Here is a 16,164-nt window from a genome sequence, read left to right as displayed (position 1 = left end):
TGTACGCCCAAGCCTACATGGAGCAAGGCTTAGCATAACTGGTGGGGCCGCCGGCCCAATCAATCGGGCACGATTGCTCGCGTCAGCACAACGATCTTCACCGCCTATAGCTAAAACACCATGGAATAGGGGCGACCGGGGTACCCACACTTTCTTACCATTTTCATTAGGCACGCGTCGCCCTCGAATGACGCGGCCGTACCGCACAAAATCGACGCTCAGCTCTCGACTCGGGCCGCCCTGCGCCAGGACTGGCACACACTCCATTCGGGATTTCCGAATTCTTGTCTAATCTGATTGTCTAATCTGATGGTTGTATGGCGACATGCGCTCGTTACTTCCTAATTCTGAAGGACTCCACTGATGGATGGCTTCTGCCGAGCGAGCCGCCCCTTGCAGCCTTGTCGGACCTCGCTCCACCTTAGACTCCGAGCAGGATCACGCGTGTGGATACCTGGAGTCATGACTTCCATGCATTTTGTTGGATTTTACTCAGAAGAGCTTCTACGCGCACTTGACGCGCTGGACGCATTACTGGCGTGTTTTGGGCTGGTGGGCTTTCGGTGGCTGGGGCTGGATGCCTTGTGGCGTCTCCCGGCGCTGCAGCCACATGCTAGGCCAACCGCGCCTGACGAGCTGAAGACGGCAAAATCAGATAACGTACGCAAGCATGTGCCTGCATGCGTGTTTCGAAACCAAAAGGAAATCTCCGCTGCAAGGCCCCTCTCCGATGCCGCATCTTATCAGATTTTTTTATTTTTTCTGCTGTGCGTGGCGTCGTCGTCAGTTCTCGTTTCCGACGGACCTCTCCACCGGGGGGCACGGGCAGTCACATCTCTCTCTCGTAACACTGCCTCGGGCAGGTCCGCAGTAGTCCGTTTCTCGGAACGCTCGTAGTGCCTGTTGCGGCAAAAGGCGCGTGGTCTTTGCAATCATGTGAATTGTACTTCTCGCGGGAGGTCTTCAGCGCGCACAAAGAAAGATAGAGCTTGTTTGTTTCCTGCAGGATCCCGCCGAACCCTACCGTCCCTTTCTCTCCTTTGTGGCGGTGAAAAAGTGTCGTCGTCACACCCCCGCCTTTCGTTTTCCAAACAGAAACAATGGAGCAGCCACGGATGGACAGCCCTATAGACGCAGGCCCACTGCTCAACGGGGATGGCCAGCAGTGCTTCGCTGCGTTCGAGGGTCCATTGCCATCTCCTGAAGCACTGGCCTCGGACTGCACCAAGGCCGATGTCTTGCTTCTGGCATGGGTGCTTGTGCTTTCCCGATACGTCGATATCAGTGATATCGAGTTCACGTGGGGATACAGTATCAATGATGGAGCAGCTGTTGAAACAGCCTTGTCGGCAGCAGATCTCTCATTCAAGCCCGACGACTCGATAGGAAGCTTGCTTGAAGCTGTAAAGTCAGCACGGCAACGGACGCTTCCTGACACTGAAAGTGTTTGTGCAACTGGAGAAACACTGTTCTTTACGAACAGCAAAGATGTACGTCATTCACGTGGTTTGTCTGGGAAGTGTTGTCACTTTGATCTTTGATCTTATCTGATCATGAAGAGGTGGAGTGTTCATCGACATACGTGTTGCGTCAACCTGCACACTGATGAGCACTTCACATCCCCACGATCAGACTTACCATCCCAACACTCCCAGACAAACCACTCTCTTCCAACTCACACCAAATACTGACCCTTCTCCAGTGGACCTTGAAAATCAAAATCACTACCCAAGACGGCACACCGGGACTTCAAGCAACATGGCGCACCCTCTTCATGACCTCGTACATGGCCAACCGCCACCTCGAATCCGCCCTCACCATCCTCAGCACCCTCACTACCCCCACCATCCTCAAAACTCCCATTTCCGCCACTCTCCAGCCCACCCCCTCCGACCTCACCCAAATCTGGCACTGGAACGCCTCCCTCCCCCCCACCATCCCCGCCCCCATCCACACCCTCATCACCTCCCGCGCCTCCACGCACCCGCACACCCTCGCCATCGACGCCTGGGACGGCCGCTGGACCTACGCTGAGGTAGATTCCCTTTCTACCCAACTCGCAAAGCACCTCCGCGCCCTCGGCCTCGGCGCCAATTGTATCGCGCCCCTCTGCTTCGAGAAGTCACGCTGGACGGTGATCGCCGTCCTCGCCGTGATGAAGACGGGCGCCGCGTTTACCCTCACGGATCCCACGCAACCGCTCGCGCGGCTGCAGACGATTGCCGAGACGGTTGACGCGCGGTACGTCCTCACGTCGGCAAGGCATGCGGGGTTGGGGGAGGCGATGGCGCCTGGCGCGGTCGTGGTGCCTGTCTGCGCCGAGACGTTCGAAGGGGAGAACGGGCTGTTGAGCGCGGAGTTGCCCGCGCAGGTGCCGCTGGATGCGCTGATGTACGTCATCTTCACATCCGGCAGCACGGGCAAGCCGAAGGGCGTGATGCTGTCGCACGGCGCGTACGGCTCTGGCACGTTGCCGCGGGCTGCGGCGGTCGGGTACGACGAGATTTCCCGCGTGCTGGATTTCGCGTCGTACGCGTTTGATGTGGCGATTGACAGTATGCTCGCGACGCTGTCGCATGGCGGGTGCTTGTGCATTCCGTCGGATGCGGAGAGGCTGAATGACCTGTCGGGCTTCATTCGCCGCGCGAAGGTTACGATGGCGAATCTGACGCCCAGCGTGGCGAGGATTCTGGACGCGGATATCGTGCCCGGGTTGCGGAGTCTAGGCGTGGGCGGGGAGGCGGTGACGGCGAGCGATGTGGCGGTTTGGGGGAAGACTACGAGGGTTGTGAATGGGTATGGGCCGAGTGAGGTCGGGGTGGGGTGCACGACGAACCACAGCGCGGCGACGGGGAGGCCGTATGTGAGTATTGGGCCCGGCACTGGTGGTGTCATGTGGATTGTTGATCGGGAGGATCACGAGAAGCTGGTGCCGGTGGGGGCGGTGGGAGAGCTGCTGGTTGAGGGCCCCTGTGTCGGCGAGGGGTACATGGGCGACCCGGAGAAGACGGCTGCGGCCTTCATTGTGGATCCGCCGTGGTTGACTGCTGGGTTTGGGGACGTCGAGGGCAGGACGGGCCGCGTGTACAAGACTGGCGACCTCGTCAAGTACGACCCTGATGGCTCCGGGTACCTCGTTTTCGTTGGACGCAAGGATACTCAAGTCAAGTTGAGAGGCCAGCGCGTAGAGTTGGGAGAGGTCGAGTACCACTTGCGAGCTCAGCTCCCGGCGAGAGTGCGTGTTGCGGCTGAAGTCATCAAGCCAGAGGGCCCGGGCAAGCAGCCGATGCTGGTTGCATTCATCTCAGACCCAGAGACCGAGACCACCAAGGATCGCGATGCTCCGGTGGAACGGATTCCATTCTCCGCCGAAGTGGCAGCCATCATGTCGGAGATGGACGACAGACTCAAGGTTGTGCTTCCGAAGTACATGGTTCCGGCAGCATACATCCCCATCAACCACATGCCCGCCCTCGTCTCCGGGAAGACTGACCGGAAGGTTCTCCGTCAGGTAGGCGCCACCATGGTCTTACAAGATCTGGACAAGTCCAGCACATCCGTGGGTGAGGTCCAGGAGCCAACCACTCCCGCGGAGACGAGTCTGCGGAAGACGTGGAGCCGCATCTTCAACCTCCCAGAGGCCGAGATTGGCATCAACCACAGCTTCTTCGCTCTAGGCGGAGACTCGGTCCTGGCGATGAAACTGGCAGCCGCAGCTCGCGAGGACGGACTGACGCTCAACGTCGCCGACATCTTCAGCAACCCCAAGCTCTCCGCCATGGCCAGCGTCGCCAAAGAAACCACTCCAACCACCACCAAGCAGGACGACGTCGCCCCCTTCTCCCTGATAGATCCCGCCTGGAATGCCACCGCCGCGCGCACCGAAGCCGCCGAACTGTGCGGCGTCGACGCCTCCGCCATCGAAGACATCTACCCCTGCACGCCGCTGCAAGAAGTCCTGATGGCCTTCACCGCGCGCTCGACCAAGAGCTTCGTCGCCCAGCGCATCGCCGAGATTCCCTCGTCCTCCCCCTCCGCCGACGCGACCATTACCCGCCTCGTCTCCGCCTGGGACGCCGCCGCGGCAACCAGCCCCATCCTCCGCACGCGCGTCGTCCAGTTCCGCGACCACGGGCTACTGCAAGTCGTCGTGCGCGAGCCGATCGCCTGGCACACGAGCGCATCTTCTCTATCAGCCTACATCGCTGCCGAGCAAGCCGCGCCGATGGGCCTGGGCACCCCGCTGTCGCGCTGGGCCCTGGTCCGCGATGACGAGCAGGAGGAAAGCAAGCACTACTTCGTCTGGACCATCCACCACGCCCTCTACGACGGCTTCTCGACGCCGCTGCTGCTCGAGCGCGTCGCGCGCGCCTGGCGCGGCGAGGAGACGCACCGCCCGTCGCAGATGAAGCACTTCGTCGCGCACCTGACCCACGGCATCTCGAAGCCCGCGGCGCAGGACTACTGGCGCCGCGCGCTATCCGGCGCGACAGGCCCGCAGTTCCCGGCGCTGCCGTCGCGCAGCTACCTGCCCGCGCCAGACGCACTCGTCGAGCGCTTCATCCCGCTCCACCGTCCCTCGTCCTCCACCTCGACCATCATGCCCAGCACCCTCATCCGCGCCGCCTGGGCACTCGTCGCGGCGCAGCACGCAGGTGGCGATGGCGACGTCGTCTTCGGCGAGACGATGAGCGGGCGCGCGAGCGTGCCGATTGCCGGCGCCGAGCAGCTCGAGGGCCCGCTCATCGCGACGGTCCCGGTGCGCGTGCGCGTCGAGCGCGGGGCGCCGGTGCAGGAGTGGCTGCTGCGGGTGCAGGAGGAGGGGTTCGCGCGGATGGCGTACGAGCATGTGGGCATGCAGCACATACGCCGCGTGAGTCCGGACGCGCAGATTGCGTGTGAGGTGAAGGTTGGGCTGGTGATTCAGCCGGGGGAGATTGAGGAGAAGGGAGAGGAGGATGGAGACGATGTGCCGCCGAAGTTTCGGGGCACGGATGCGGCGAGGGAGGCGCTGCATTTTAATTCGTATCCGCTCATGTTGGTGTGTTCGTTGCGGAGGGACGGGTTTTTGGTCATGGCGAGTTTCGATTCCGGGCTCGTTGCTGTGCCGCTGATGGAGAGGGTGCTGGCGCAGTTTGAGACGGCGGTTCAGCAGCTGGCGAAGGAGGAGCCCGTATCGGTGGGTGACATCAGCTTGCTGACGGAGCAGGACCGCGAGCAGATCTGGCAGTGGAACAGGACACCGCCTGCTGGCGTTGACCAGGCTACGCCTCGCCTTGTTGCCGGGCACGTCACTGCGGGTGATCCGTATCCTTCGGTTGTTGTTCCGTGGATCGTGGATCCGGCGAATGCGGAGAGGCTGATGCCGATTGGCACTGTTGGTGAGCTTGTCGTCGAGGGGCCGTTGGCTTCGGTCGACTTCATCCAAGATCCCACCTGGCTTATTCAGGGCAGCTCTTCTGTTCCTGGCCGTCCAGGTCAGGTGCACAGGACTGGCGATTTGGTCAAGTACAGCGCCGACGGCGCTATCCTCTTCGTGGCCAAGAAAGAGTCTCAGACCAAGCTGCAAGGCCGTGCCATTGACCTCGCTGAGGTTGATCGCTATCTGGAAAGTCTGCTTCCCGAGTCTACCTGGATTGCCTCTCACATCATCACTCCTGAAAAAGCCCAGGAGCCGGTTCTTGTGGCATTTGTGGAGGCTCGGGCTCAGGATGATAGCGTCAACTTGGTCAAGCTGGAGTTGACCGAAGACGAACTCCCTGCTTTTGTTGCTACCAGTCTGCCTGCAAACCTGGCAGAGCGCCTGCTCGGACTCAACAAAGCGCTGTCAGACCTTCTCCCTCCTTACATGATTCCCGGGGCGTATATCCCATTGAAGGAGATGCCCCTGAAGCCTGGAGAGGTCGACAGGGCGCAGCTGGATGCCATCAGCTCTCACCTGTCTCAAGACGCCATCCTCAAGCTCCGAACAGCCTTCACCCAACTCAGAGCCAAGGGCATCGACAGCAAGCCCTGGACCACCAAAGAACGCAAGCTCCAAAAGCTGTGGGCGCAATTCCTCGGCATCGACCCCTCCAATATCGACCGGGACGACAGCTTCTTCCGCCTCGGCGGCGACTCCATCCTCGCCATGCGCCTCGTCTCCGCCGCTCGACAAGTCGGCTTCAAGCTCTCAGTCGCCGACGTCTTCCGCCGCATGCGCCTCTCCGACATGGCGGCCGCGCTGGAAGAGACCGACGTCGCCCCCGTTGAGGCCAAGACATTCGCTCCCTTCTCCGCTCTCGATGACATCGAAGACATCGACGCCTTCCTCGCGCAAGACATCCAACCCGCCCTCGCCGACCCGTCGTGGAAGATCGCCGACGTCCTCCCCGTCACTGACGCGCAGGCCCGCGACATCGCGGCCACAATCGACCCCGCGTGCCGTAGCGCCGTGCAGTACACGATGCTCTACCTACCACAAACCATCGACCGCGCCCGCCTGCTCGCCTGCTGCCAGCAGCTCGTTGACCACCACGAGATCCTGCGGACCATTTTCGTGCAGCACGGCAACCGCTTCCTGCAAGTCATCCTGGAGTCTCTGGCCACGCCGGTCGTCGAGTTCGACGCACCTGAGGAAGAGAACAACATCGAGGCCTACGCAAACAAGCTCTTCGCCGCCGACCTCGACAGCGCGGCAGACCTCGCCCTCGGCGCCCCCTTCCTCAAGCTCTTCTACATCGCCGGCGCCCAAGAGAACTGCCTCGCCCTCCGCCTCTCCCACGCACAGTACGACGGCGTCTCCCTGCCCGAGCTGATCCGGCAAGTCGAACTGCTGTACGCCGCTTCCTCCTCCTCCTCCTCTTCTGCCCCAACCTCGGTCTCCGAAATCATCCCCGCAACCCCGCCCTTCTCAACCTACATCCACGCCCTCGCCGCCTCCACCCGCACCCACCACGCCGCCGCCCTCGCGCACTGGCGCGCCGCCCTCGCCGGCTCGCAGCTGACGCCAACACATCCCGCGCTGTCGTCAGCCACCAGCAAGACGGCCCGGTCCGCGTTCACGCAGCGCGCCGTCGACGTCTCTGCGCGCCCGGCCGACGTCACGCCCGCGACGCTGCTGGCCACCGCATGGGCGCTCGTGCTGGCGCAGAGGCATGGGGTGCGCGACGTCGTGTTCGGCGGCGTCGGGACGGGCAGGGGTGTGGAGGTTGACGGGCTGGGCGATGCGGCGGGCGTGGTCGGGCCGTGTTATGGGTTCGTGCCTATCCGCGTGCGTTTTTCTGCCTCTTCGGACGACGAAGAAGCAGGAGAAGCAGAAACGGCGGCAGCGGTGCTGCGGCGCGTGCAGGATGAGCGGGCGCGGGGCGTGGCGTTTGAGCGGGTGGGTTTCGCGGAGCTGGTCGAGGAGTGCGGGCTGCGCGAGGGGTGGGGAGGAGAAGGAAGGGAGTGGTTCGAGAGCATCGTGCATCATCAGGACGTCGACGACTTTGATGAGATGCCCTTTGCGGGCGGCACGGCGCGGGTCGAGATTGCGAATCCGCACCCTGAGCGCGCGTGGCCCGTTAGGGTGGTGAGTTTTGTGCGCGGGGGGAAGTTCTGGTATGGGATTCAGGCGGATGAGGGGAAGATGGATGTCGCGGAGGAGTTGTTGGGTGAGGTTTGTGGGGCGGTAGAGAGGTTGTTGGCGAGGCCGGATGAGCCGCTGTTTTGAAAAGGGGTGTGTGATGGGGAGGTGGTGGCTTTGATGTTTTGTTAGTTTTTCGTCGTTGTGTTTGGTAGAAGGTTCTGTTGTCTTTCTTGATTACTGGGAAATATCAATTGTTTGTTGTTTTAATTATTGGGTCCAATGATGTATCTCAACGTCTGCATTAACAGTTAACGTGGACTGCATTGATCTCCGAAAGCAAAGTAGAATCCGACAACATGGCTGTTTGCGAATATGGAATTGAGAGGTGTGATTTCCTACTGGACAAATGCCATGATCCAGTTGCGTGCAGCGGTCTACGGCGGGGTTGTGAATTCATGGCACTGGCTGTATGGCTGTTTCTGCATGCCGAGCCTTTCATACTTCAGCGAAAGCGAGTAGAACACATGGATATCCGAGCCAGTAAGCGGAGAGTCAACGATCCTGAGCAAGGTTGGCATGTTAAGTATGCCCACCGAAGAGCAGGTGGTGCAATTAAGCTCTGAAACATCGGCCGAGCAGATTAGCAGATTTAGCTTAGCGTGATTGAATTATACAGTTTTGCTTTTAGTCCAGAATAGAGTAGCCCTGTATAGGTAATAATTGAGCGCCGGCTCCGGGAATTCGCGCTACCGAGTAACACTATCGCTCAGGCCGCCCCTATACGAACACGCGCCGCATCAGGTCGTAACATTCTCTCTGGGCACGTTACTCGATGCTGTAGTAATTCCTACAGGAAGCTGCCCCGCTGCAGAAATTAACCGTAGACTCCGTCCCCGCCTGACGTAAGTCTTTCAGATTCTCCTTTGCCACCGAGTGGCGTGATTCCAACGCGGAAGGATTCATCGCACCTATAGTACTTGACTGAAAATAATAGTTTGAAAGACGTCCTTATTGGCCATCTGACAGCTTATCAACCAACCCAACGGTCGCATGGCCCCACGGACCGACGAACCGAGCCCGTGTTGCTCGGAAATAATTCCCTACCGCCGACCAATCCTGTCGGCCGAGGCTAGCGCCGTGCGGGGAAAGCTTACTACCCTGTTGCTTGAAACCCACTTGCATCACGCTAATTTATAATATTTGGAGAAGACCAAAGCCTGTGTCACCTCAACGGTCCCGCCATCTTTTGAACCACAATCTGAGATCAATGGACCCCACCATGGAGCAAACCGGCCCCCACGAGCAGAGCGCCTTGGCCATGCTGCTCCGCGGCATCCTGGCTTTGGTCAGCAGCAATTTTCAAAAACGCCAAGATCAACACTAATCATGCCATCCAGTATGCCCTGCACTTTTTCGGCAGCATCATTTACGGGGCCTACCTCGGCCCGCTATCCAAATACCCCGGACCGAAACTCAACGCAGCAACCGCAATCCCCTTCTGGTACAACACGCTGCGCGGGCGTCAAACGACCTGGATCCAAGGGCTGCACCGGCGCTACGGCACCGTAGTCCGGCTCTCGCCCCTCCGCCTGAGCTACATCGACGCGCAGGCCTGGAAGGACATCTACGGCCACCGCACGGGCGGGCGGAAAGCCACGGTCAAAGACCCAAAGTTCTACAACAAGCCCGTCAACGGCGTCAACTCGCTCGTCACCGAGCCCGACGACGACGAGCACGGCCGCGTGCGCAAGATCTTCTCCAACGCCTTCTCGCACCGCGCGCTCATCGAGCAGGAGGCGCAGATCCGCACGTATGTCGACCTGCTGATCGCCAAGACGAGGGAGAACATCGCGAACGGCGGCGGCGATGCGAAGAAGGCGACGTTTGATCTCGTCAAGCTCTACAACTTCACCACCTTCGACATCATGGCCGACCTGACCTTCGGCGAGCCCCTGCACCAGCTCGAGAGCTCCCAGTACTCGCCGTGGGTCTCTGCCATCTTCGGCGGCTTCAAGGCCGGCGACATGGCGCGCATCACGCAGGAGTACCCGGTGCTGCGGTACGTGTACCGCACGCTGGTGCCGAAGAGGTTGCTCGAGATGCGCAAGCAGCACTTCCAGCACGCCGTGGACCGTGTGGAGCGGAGGCTCGCTGCCGCGCCGCCGCCGGGCAAGGCGGATATTTGGGAGCTGGTGCTGCGGGATGGCGGGAAGTTGGACGCGGATAAGATGCACTCGAATGCGGCGCTGTTCATGCTGGCGGGCACGGAGACGACGGCGACGCTTTTGAGCGGGCTGACGTGGTACTTGCTGCGGAATCCGGAAAAGATGAAGAAGCTTGTGGGTGAGATTCGCGGGGCGTTTACGTCTGAGGAGGAGATGAACCTGGTGAATCTGCAGCAACTGAAGTACTTGGATGCGTGCGTGCATGAGGGATTGAGGTTGTATCCGCCGGTACCTATTGGAGGGCCACGGCAGACTCCTGAGGGGGGTGCAGTGATTTGTGGGAAGTGGGTGCCTGGTGGTGTAAGTGTCACGTCCTACGTGAAATCCACTTTGAGGAGGACAGGATTGACTAATGTGTGGGTTGAATTAGACGACCGTGTTTGTCAGCCAGTACTCTGCTTATCACTCTCCCCTCAACTTCCGCGACCCCGATTCCCTCATACCAGAGCGCTGGCTGGATGGAACAGGGTTCGAAAAGGATAGCAAAGACGTCTTGCAGCCCTTTTCGTTTGGGCCCCGCAACTGTCTCGGGAAAAAGTAAGCACTCTCCCACGTCCGCCTTTCAGAGCCTCGCTAATGATCTTGCTTACAGCCTCGCATATCACGAGATACGGCTGATCTTGGCAAGGACACTGTGGGCCTTCGATATCGAGCTTTGTGAGGAGAGTCTGAACTGGATCAATCAGAAGTCGTGGACTTTGTGGGACAAGCCTCCGTTGATGGCCCGGCTTATCCCAGCCAATAAAACATAAAGTAGCTGGAGAGTGAGGTGAATCACCTCCGTGGGACCTTGTCCCATAAATTTGTTCATTATATTCACCCATTCATTCAAAAGTGCCTTTAAACTCAGAATAAACGAGAAAGGGGTCAATTTATCCACTAATGCTGGTAAATCGGCACGACTTTCATCAGCAATCAACTGGCGTTTGTTTCGTGGCATCTGCTTTGGTTTAAGCTGACAAAGGCTGGTTACTCAGCAGCCGCACGATAAGGGCGGGGCACAACACACTTCAGCCTTGCTGTGCCCACGGTCAACTTTTCTTTCATCTTGGGACTACTTACATCCGGCTTACAGACCGCAGTTCATCCTTTTTATCGCTTCGACATGTCGCGGAGTGACAGTCCAGATCGCAAGAGCCGGAAGCTCAATCAAGATCCACCGAGAGAGGTAGAGTTGGCGAGGCTATATCAATACGATCAACTTGAGGGTCATGATGACATACGACTAGTTTCCCTCCTTCCTGGACCATTCGAAAGCAGCGTCCAAGTTGAATTCATCGTATGCGACGTTGAAGACCCGCCAGACTACGAGGCGCTTTCATACACTTGGGCAGATTCCAATGGTGATCAATCTCTGAATGGAAGTGTTTGGTGCGATTCTGGAGATCGGAGGATCTTAGTCACTCGTAACTGCGAGGCTGCACTGAGACGACTTCGTCTACCAAATGAAACCAGATATCTGTGGGTCGACGCCATCAGTATCAACCAATCAGCCATACAGGAAAGGAATCGACAGGTCGCTATGATGCCGAAGATATATCATTCAGCATCGCGCGTCATGGTGTACCTTGGGGAGGGGACCGCCGAGACCGACGAATTTCTGGACTTCCTCAATCACCGACGACTACCGGGTCAAACGACACTCGAAGACTTTATCCCTCTTTCGTATTCGATCCTCTCGCGCCGTTGGTTCAAAAGACTCTGGATACTGCAGGAGATTGCTTTAGCACGGGGTGCCAACATAATATGCGGCAACAAGATCACTCGTTGGCAGAAGCTCGCCGAATATTATCAACAGGTCTTTTCTGATGCGAGTCGCCTCTGTTATTTTCCGCACATCAATGTCGTATTTGAGTATAGCCTGAAAGGCGTCAGACCCATGGACACCTTGCCCAAGCTTTTCATTCGCACCTATCGACAGTCATGTTTGGATCCACGGGACAGAGTATTTGCCCTCCTTGGAATAGTCGCCAAAGACCACTCCCTCAAGATGGCGCCAGAATACGGAGCTTCGAAGAAGAAAATCTTCACAGACCTTGCGATTTACTTCCTCCAGGAATTCAAACTACTCTTCGTCGACGAGTTTGTTACTCAGCAATTGGATGATTGGCCCTCATGGGTCTTTGATTGGTCTCGGCTTCGCATGCGTCCGAGCTATCCATTGACTGTCGACAATGCGGTTTCTGTCCACCACTGGGGAAATGGTAGCAGTGTCCTAGAGATTCGAGGGCAAAGAGTGTTGGATGGTATTGTTTGTGAACATTACGGTCTACATGACCATCCACGGCCATTCTGGAAGTCTATTGTCGTTGACGGAGGCGTTGTCTTCGAGGAGGGAGTCTTGAGCGACACAAAAAGCATTGTCCAGGGAGCAATCGTAGTTAAAGTTTCCCAAGACATTGTTCTCCTGCTACAAAAGGGAGATTACTATGCGGTGGTTGGTGGAATCGCCGATTTTCTTCGATGTCAGGAGCCATATCCCTGGGGCGGCAAATGGGAGAAGAGGTGGCGCAGAAATTGGCAGAAGGCCCACACCGAGCCAGGTCACTGTACATCAACTTGTTCACGGCCACAACTTCAGTTGGACAAGCTAGAGCCGTTCATTATCCTCTAGGGTCAGTGGAATTGTATTTTGGCTGCGAATTTGAGGATTCACACTTTGTAAGAATTGGCGTCTAACCCGCAAGTCATCACGTCCATAGTTTCCTCTCCACTGGACTATTCCAGTAAAATAGTCTTAATCGGGCTAAAGACCACTCCAATACATCCTCCACTCAGCGAGACAGCTCACTCTTCATACATCCCTTGCAAGAGAACTGGAAGAAGACCTGGGCTCTGCGATGAATTTCTACGAGTACTTGAGTTTTGAATGCTCCCTGTTGGGAGTCCGGTGAGTATAAAGACTCAAATAGAGATACCCGGGCTTTTAAAATAAATGTATTGTACTTCAGTCGGCATCGGAGAGTTGGTAAGCCATGTAAAACGATCATATTGGACTGATCCGAGACAGTTCCTAACAAGGACTGCCATTTCCAGTACTTCTCTCACGCTAACACGTCTCTTCCTCACTAACAACAAACACCACCGCAAGACCGCTCATAAAGTGCCACTGCATATGGCAGTGAAAGATCCAAGCTCCTGGGTTATCCGCCACAAACCGCAGCACCGCCCACCCAGCCTCGGGCAGATCCGCAGTGTCGCGATAGAGCGGATCCTCTAGATTGAGGAGAGAGAACGCTGTTGCATCGGTGACATTTGCGAAGGGGAAAGAAGAATGAGAGCCAGACCCAAGAACCCAGAATCTATTTCCATGAAGGTGGAAGGGATGACCCATCTGATTGGGATCGGGGTCAGCTCGATTGCATGCAAGACAGGTAGACAAGTTGTTTGGTTGGGGCAAGGCTTACCGCGTCCATCGAGTCATTAGCAATCTGTAGGATAATGTCAACAGTGGAGTTCAAGGGAACATGAAGCGTAGTGCTGGCCTTCCAGCCGTCGGAGGCGTTGCTGTAGAGAAGAGGGACTTGAGGCGTTTGGTAAGGCGTTCTATTTAAGGCCCAAGTAGTAGCATCAGTTTGGTTGATGAAGAAGTTATATGTAACGTCTGCGTGGCATGGTGGCGAGGCTGGCTCAGCAAGGACGAGATCTTGCTCGGAAAGTAAGGTGGCATTGGATGTCGCTGAACCATTGCTGAGCATCCACGGCGGGGAAACGTGGCTTGTCATATTCATGGGCATGGCCATTCCAGTGTCGCCCTGGAACAGTTAGATTCACGAGTAGCATCGAAAAAGGGAAGGAGCAATACTTGGTATACAATGGTTGCCTGGCCTTCGATGACCTGCTGCATGTCACTGCCGTAAGGATACGACGCAAAGCGCAGAGCGTAGTTCCCTGGCATCTGGTCTAATTTCACCATAACAGAATATCGCTGCCCATTGGACATATGCAGGATCTAAGGGCATCAGCTTTACTCAGCTTGAGACACCACATTCGACGTACCTGAACTTCCTGTGGCGTGATGTAGAAACCATCGGCTGCATACACATACATCGAATGAGAGTCCAAAGACACGCTAAGCTTTGTTATCGAGCCTCCGTTGACCAGGTTCAGAGCGAGCCATCCTCTGGTGTAGTTCGCATTAATGACCAGCAGGGGCGCTGTCGTGTTCGTGCAGGTAGAGCTGGCCATGGGACTCATAGCTGCGGGAGAGGCGGCGGCCGTAGTCGTCGAGGCCATCGACATACACATGTCAGCCATCGAACTGCCTTCCATCGCACGTCGCTGCATGTTGTCCATGGATGCCATCCCAGTGGCCATCGTGTCGGTTGCCATCGGTGACCCGGAGCCCATTGTCATTCCCTGTGCCATACTCGTAGTAGGACTGGCCGCCGGCATGTTCATGCTGCTCGAGCCCATTGACATACCAGATCCAGGCTGTGGGAGACACTGCACCCACCCTTTTCCGTTGGCGAGGAGGCTGTCGACATTGTTCGGATACATGCCTGTGCTGATGTAGTCGTTGTATACATCGTCTGATACACGGTGATACCAATCTGACAGGAGCAAGGGCACGGCTTCGCGCTCCGCAATTTGCAGAGCAGCGAACCCTGGTTCATCGTCTGCGAGGTGTTTGTATGGCTTCGGTCGTTGTGGGGAAGGGTGAATCGTGAGTGGGCCGCGGATGCCGTCGTCAGAGTAAGCACGAGAGTGCGCGTGGTACCAGTAAAACCCGTATTCGCCTTTGAGGTGCATGCGATAGGTGAAGTTTCCTCCTGGTTGAATTGGGTCCTATTCCGAGAGTTAACCGGGTCATGCTGTTGCGTGCTGTGCTTTGAACCAACCTGTGTCACTCCGATCGTTCCGTCCATTTCCGGTGTCCCCCGCTGGAGGATCCCTAAGAGATATTCGTCAGCATAAGTTTATTCAACATATCCCAGTGAGTACCTACCATGCCAGTGAATTGCCATCTCGACGGCGAGGTTGTTCTTCACAAACACTTCTAGCTCATCCCCCTCGTCCACCTCGATGAGAGGGCCAGGGGTTTGGCCATTTATGAGAAATACTTCGCGAGAGAATCCATCTGTGCAAGATATGTTAGCTGTATGACGTCTCCATGTTTGGAGAGCCAACTTACCAGGGGCTCTGGTGTCGTTGTGCAGCGTAAGGTTGTAAGAGCGCAACGCTGCCTGAGACTTTTGGGTCAACAAGAGTTGAATGAACGCAGCAAACACTGCAGTATATGGACGCATTTTCATGAAAAGGATCTGGCAATGGTGGATCAAGCTGAGAAAATGTGTAAAGAAGGTGGAAGAATGGGATCCTCTTCTTCTACATCCAAACATTATGTGTTGCATAGCCACTAAACTCTTATCGCAAGGAGACGACTCCAGCCAATCACAGCGACTGCGATATTTGTGCGGAATCTCGGCAGTGGCTATGGGCCGAGCGATCTAAGATCCCTACTGCGACATTTGTGCGGATTCTTGGCACGGCCCGAGCGATCTAAACCATGGCCTTTTAAAGGGGCTCAAACGCAGGAACGGCAATGGCAATGACCGCAAGATGACGGCATAGCGCATTAGTGTTAAGGTTGCTCTCGTGTCGACGGTCACCTGCGGTCACAGCCACAAAGAGGTTTCTGTTCTGTTCCAGGCCTCCGCTGAGAACCGATTTGCTGCGCAAGCCCAAGATCAGCCACTGAATCTTCCAATTTGTTCTGGCGTAGTGGGTGGGTGCTAACACAGGCAAGATCCGCGTCTCTGAGCCGTTTTCTCTGAAAAGCATGCGTATTGTGGCTCGTGCAGTCGACGAAACATACATTGGGGCTACCATACGCTTTTTCCATCGAAGAACTCCGTTTTGTAGTTCATACCACTGCCGAGTCATCCGCTGGGTGATCGCTCCCCCAAGTCATAATCCAGTGAGCGGGGAATTCAAATGGTCGGCACCTGCGTCTGCACCGGTTCGGCTTTGCCGGATGTGAAAATTGTGAAAATTGTGAGGCCCGATCTTCGCACCACCCATGATCTCGTCTAAGCAATAAAGTCGTTGTTTCAGGGGGTTATACTTGTGTCGTTTGAAGGCACCGCCGGGAATATGTGGATACTTCTCACGATTTGCAACATCCTCCGGTGCGCAAGAAAATCGCTGTATAAAGTGGCGCGTTATCGACAGAACGCCACTAATTAGGAAGTTTTGTAGGTACGACATTTGAAGGAGAAGGCTTGCTGTGATGCTACGACTAGAATAAGTGTTAAGGCTACCCAGTAATAAAGGAGGCTTCCGTTGCATTTTATTACTTAAGAATAAAACGATACAACGAGATTCTCTATTGGCAAGACTCCCCCGATGAATATTTGTCTATCACAATATATTAAACTAGGTAAAGTG

General features: G+C 56.6%; 3 protein-coding genes across 3 annotated transcripts; 2 read left to right on the top strand and 1 right to left on the bottom strand.

Annotated features, from left to right (window-relative positions):
- Positions 1 to 1,100: 1,100 nt before the first annotated feature.
- On the top strand, positions 1,101 to 7,693 carry LTHEOB_2177 (Nonribosomal peptide synthase; the record flags this gene model as incomplete). The annotated part of the gene is made up of 2 exons (XM_035510960.1): positions 1,101 to 1,490; positions 1,703 to 7,693. The coding sequence occupies 2 exons, from the start codon at positions 1,101 to 1,103 to the stop codon at positions 7,691 to 7,693; spliced, it is 6,381 nt and encodes a 2,126-aa protein (XP_035365117.1).
- Positions 7,694 to 8,816: 1,123 nt separating this feature from the next.
- On the top strand, positions 8,817 to 10,526 carry LTHEOB_2176 (Cytochrome p450; the record flags this gene model as incomplete). The annotated part of the gene is made up of 4 exons (XM_035510959.1): positions 8,817 to 8,894; positions 8,947 to 10,074; positions 10,145 to 10,311; positions 10,367 to 10,526. The coding sequence occupies 4 exons, from the start codon at positions 8,817 to 8,819 to the stop codon at positions 10,524 to 10,526; spliced, it is 1,533 nt and encodes a 510-aa protein (XP_035365116.1).
- A 2,297-nt stretch (positions 10,527 to 12,823) lies between these two features.
- LTHEOB_2175 (Laccase-1) lies at positions 12,824 to 15,029 on the bottom strand (the record flags this gene model as incomplete). Its single annotated transcript, XM_035510958.1, has 7 exons — positions 12,824 to 13,108; positions 13,182 to 13,529; positions 13,589 to 13,726; positions 13,774 to 14,562; positions 14,616 to 14,668; positions 14,723 to 14,854; positions 14,909 to 15,029. The coding sequence occupies 7 exons, from the start codon at positions 15,027 to 15,029 to the stop codon at positions 12,824 to 12,826; spliced, it is 1,866 nt and encodes a 621-aa protein (XP_035365115.1).
- Between the last annotated feature and the right edge of the window lie 1,135 nt (positions 15,030 to 16,164).

This window comes from Lasiodiplodia theobromae (genome assembly GCF_012971845.1).
Source record: "Lasiodiplodia theobromae strain AM2As chromosome Unknown scaffold_5, whole genome shotgun sequence".
NCBI lineage: Eukaryota > Fungi > Ascomycota > Dothideomycetes > Botryosphaeriales > Botryosphaeriaceae > Lasiodiplodia > Lasiodiplodia theobromae.
Note: the sequence above shows the minus strand (reverse complement) of the source record. Positions and strands in the feature narration are given on the sequence as shown.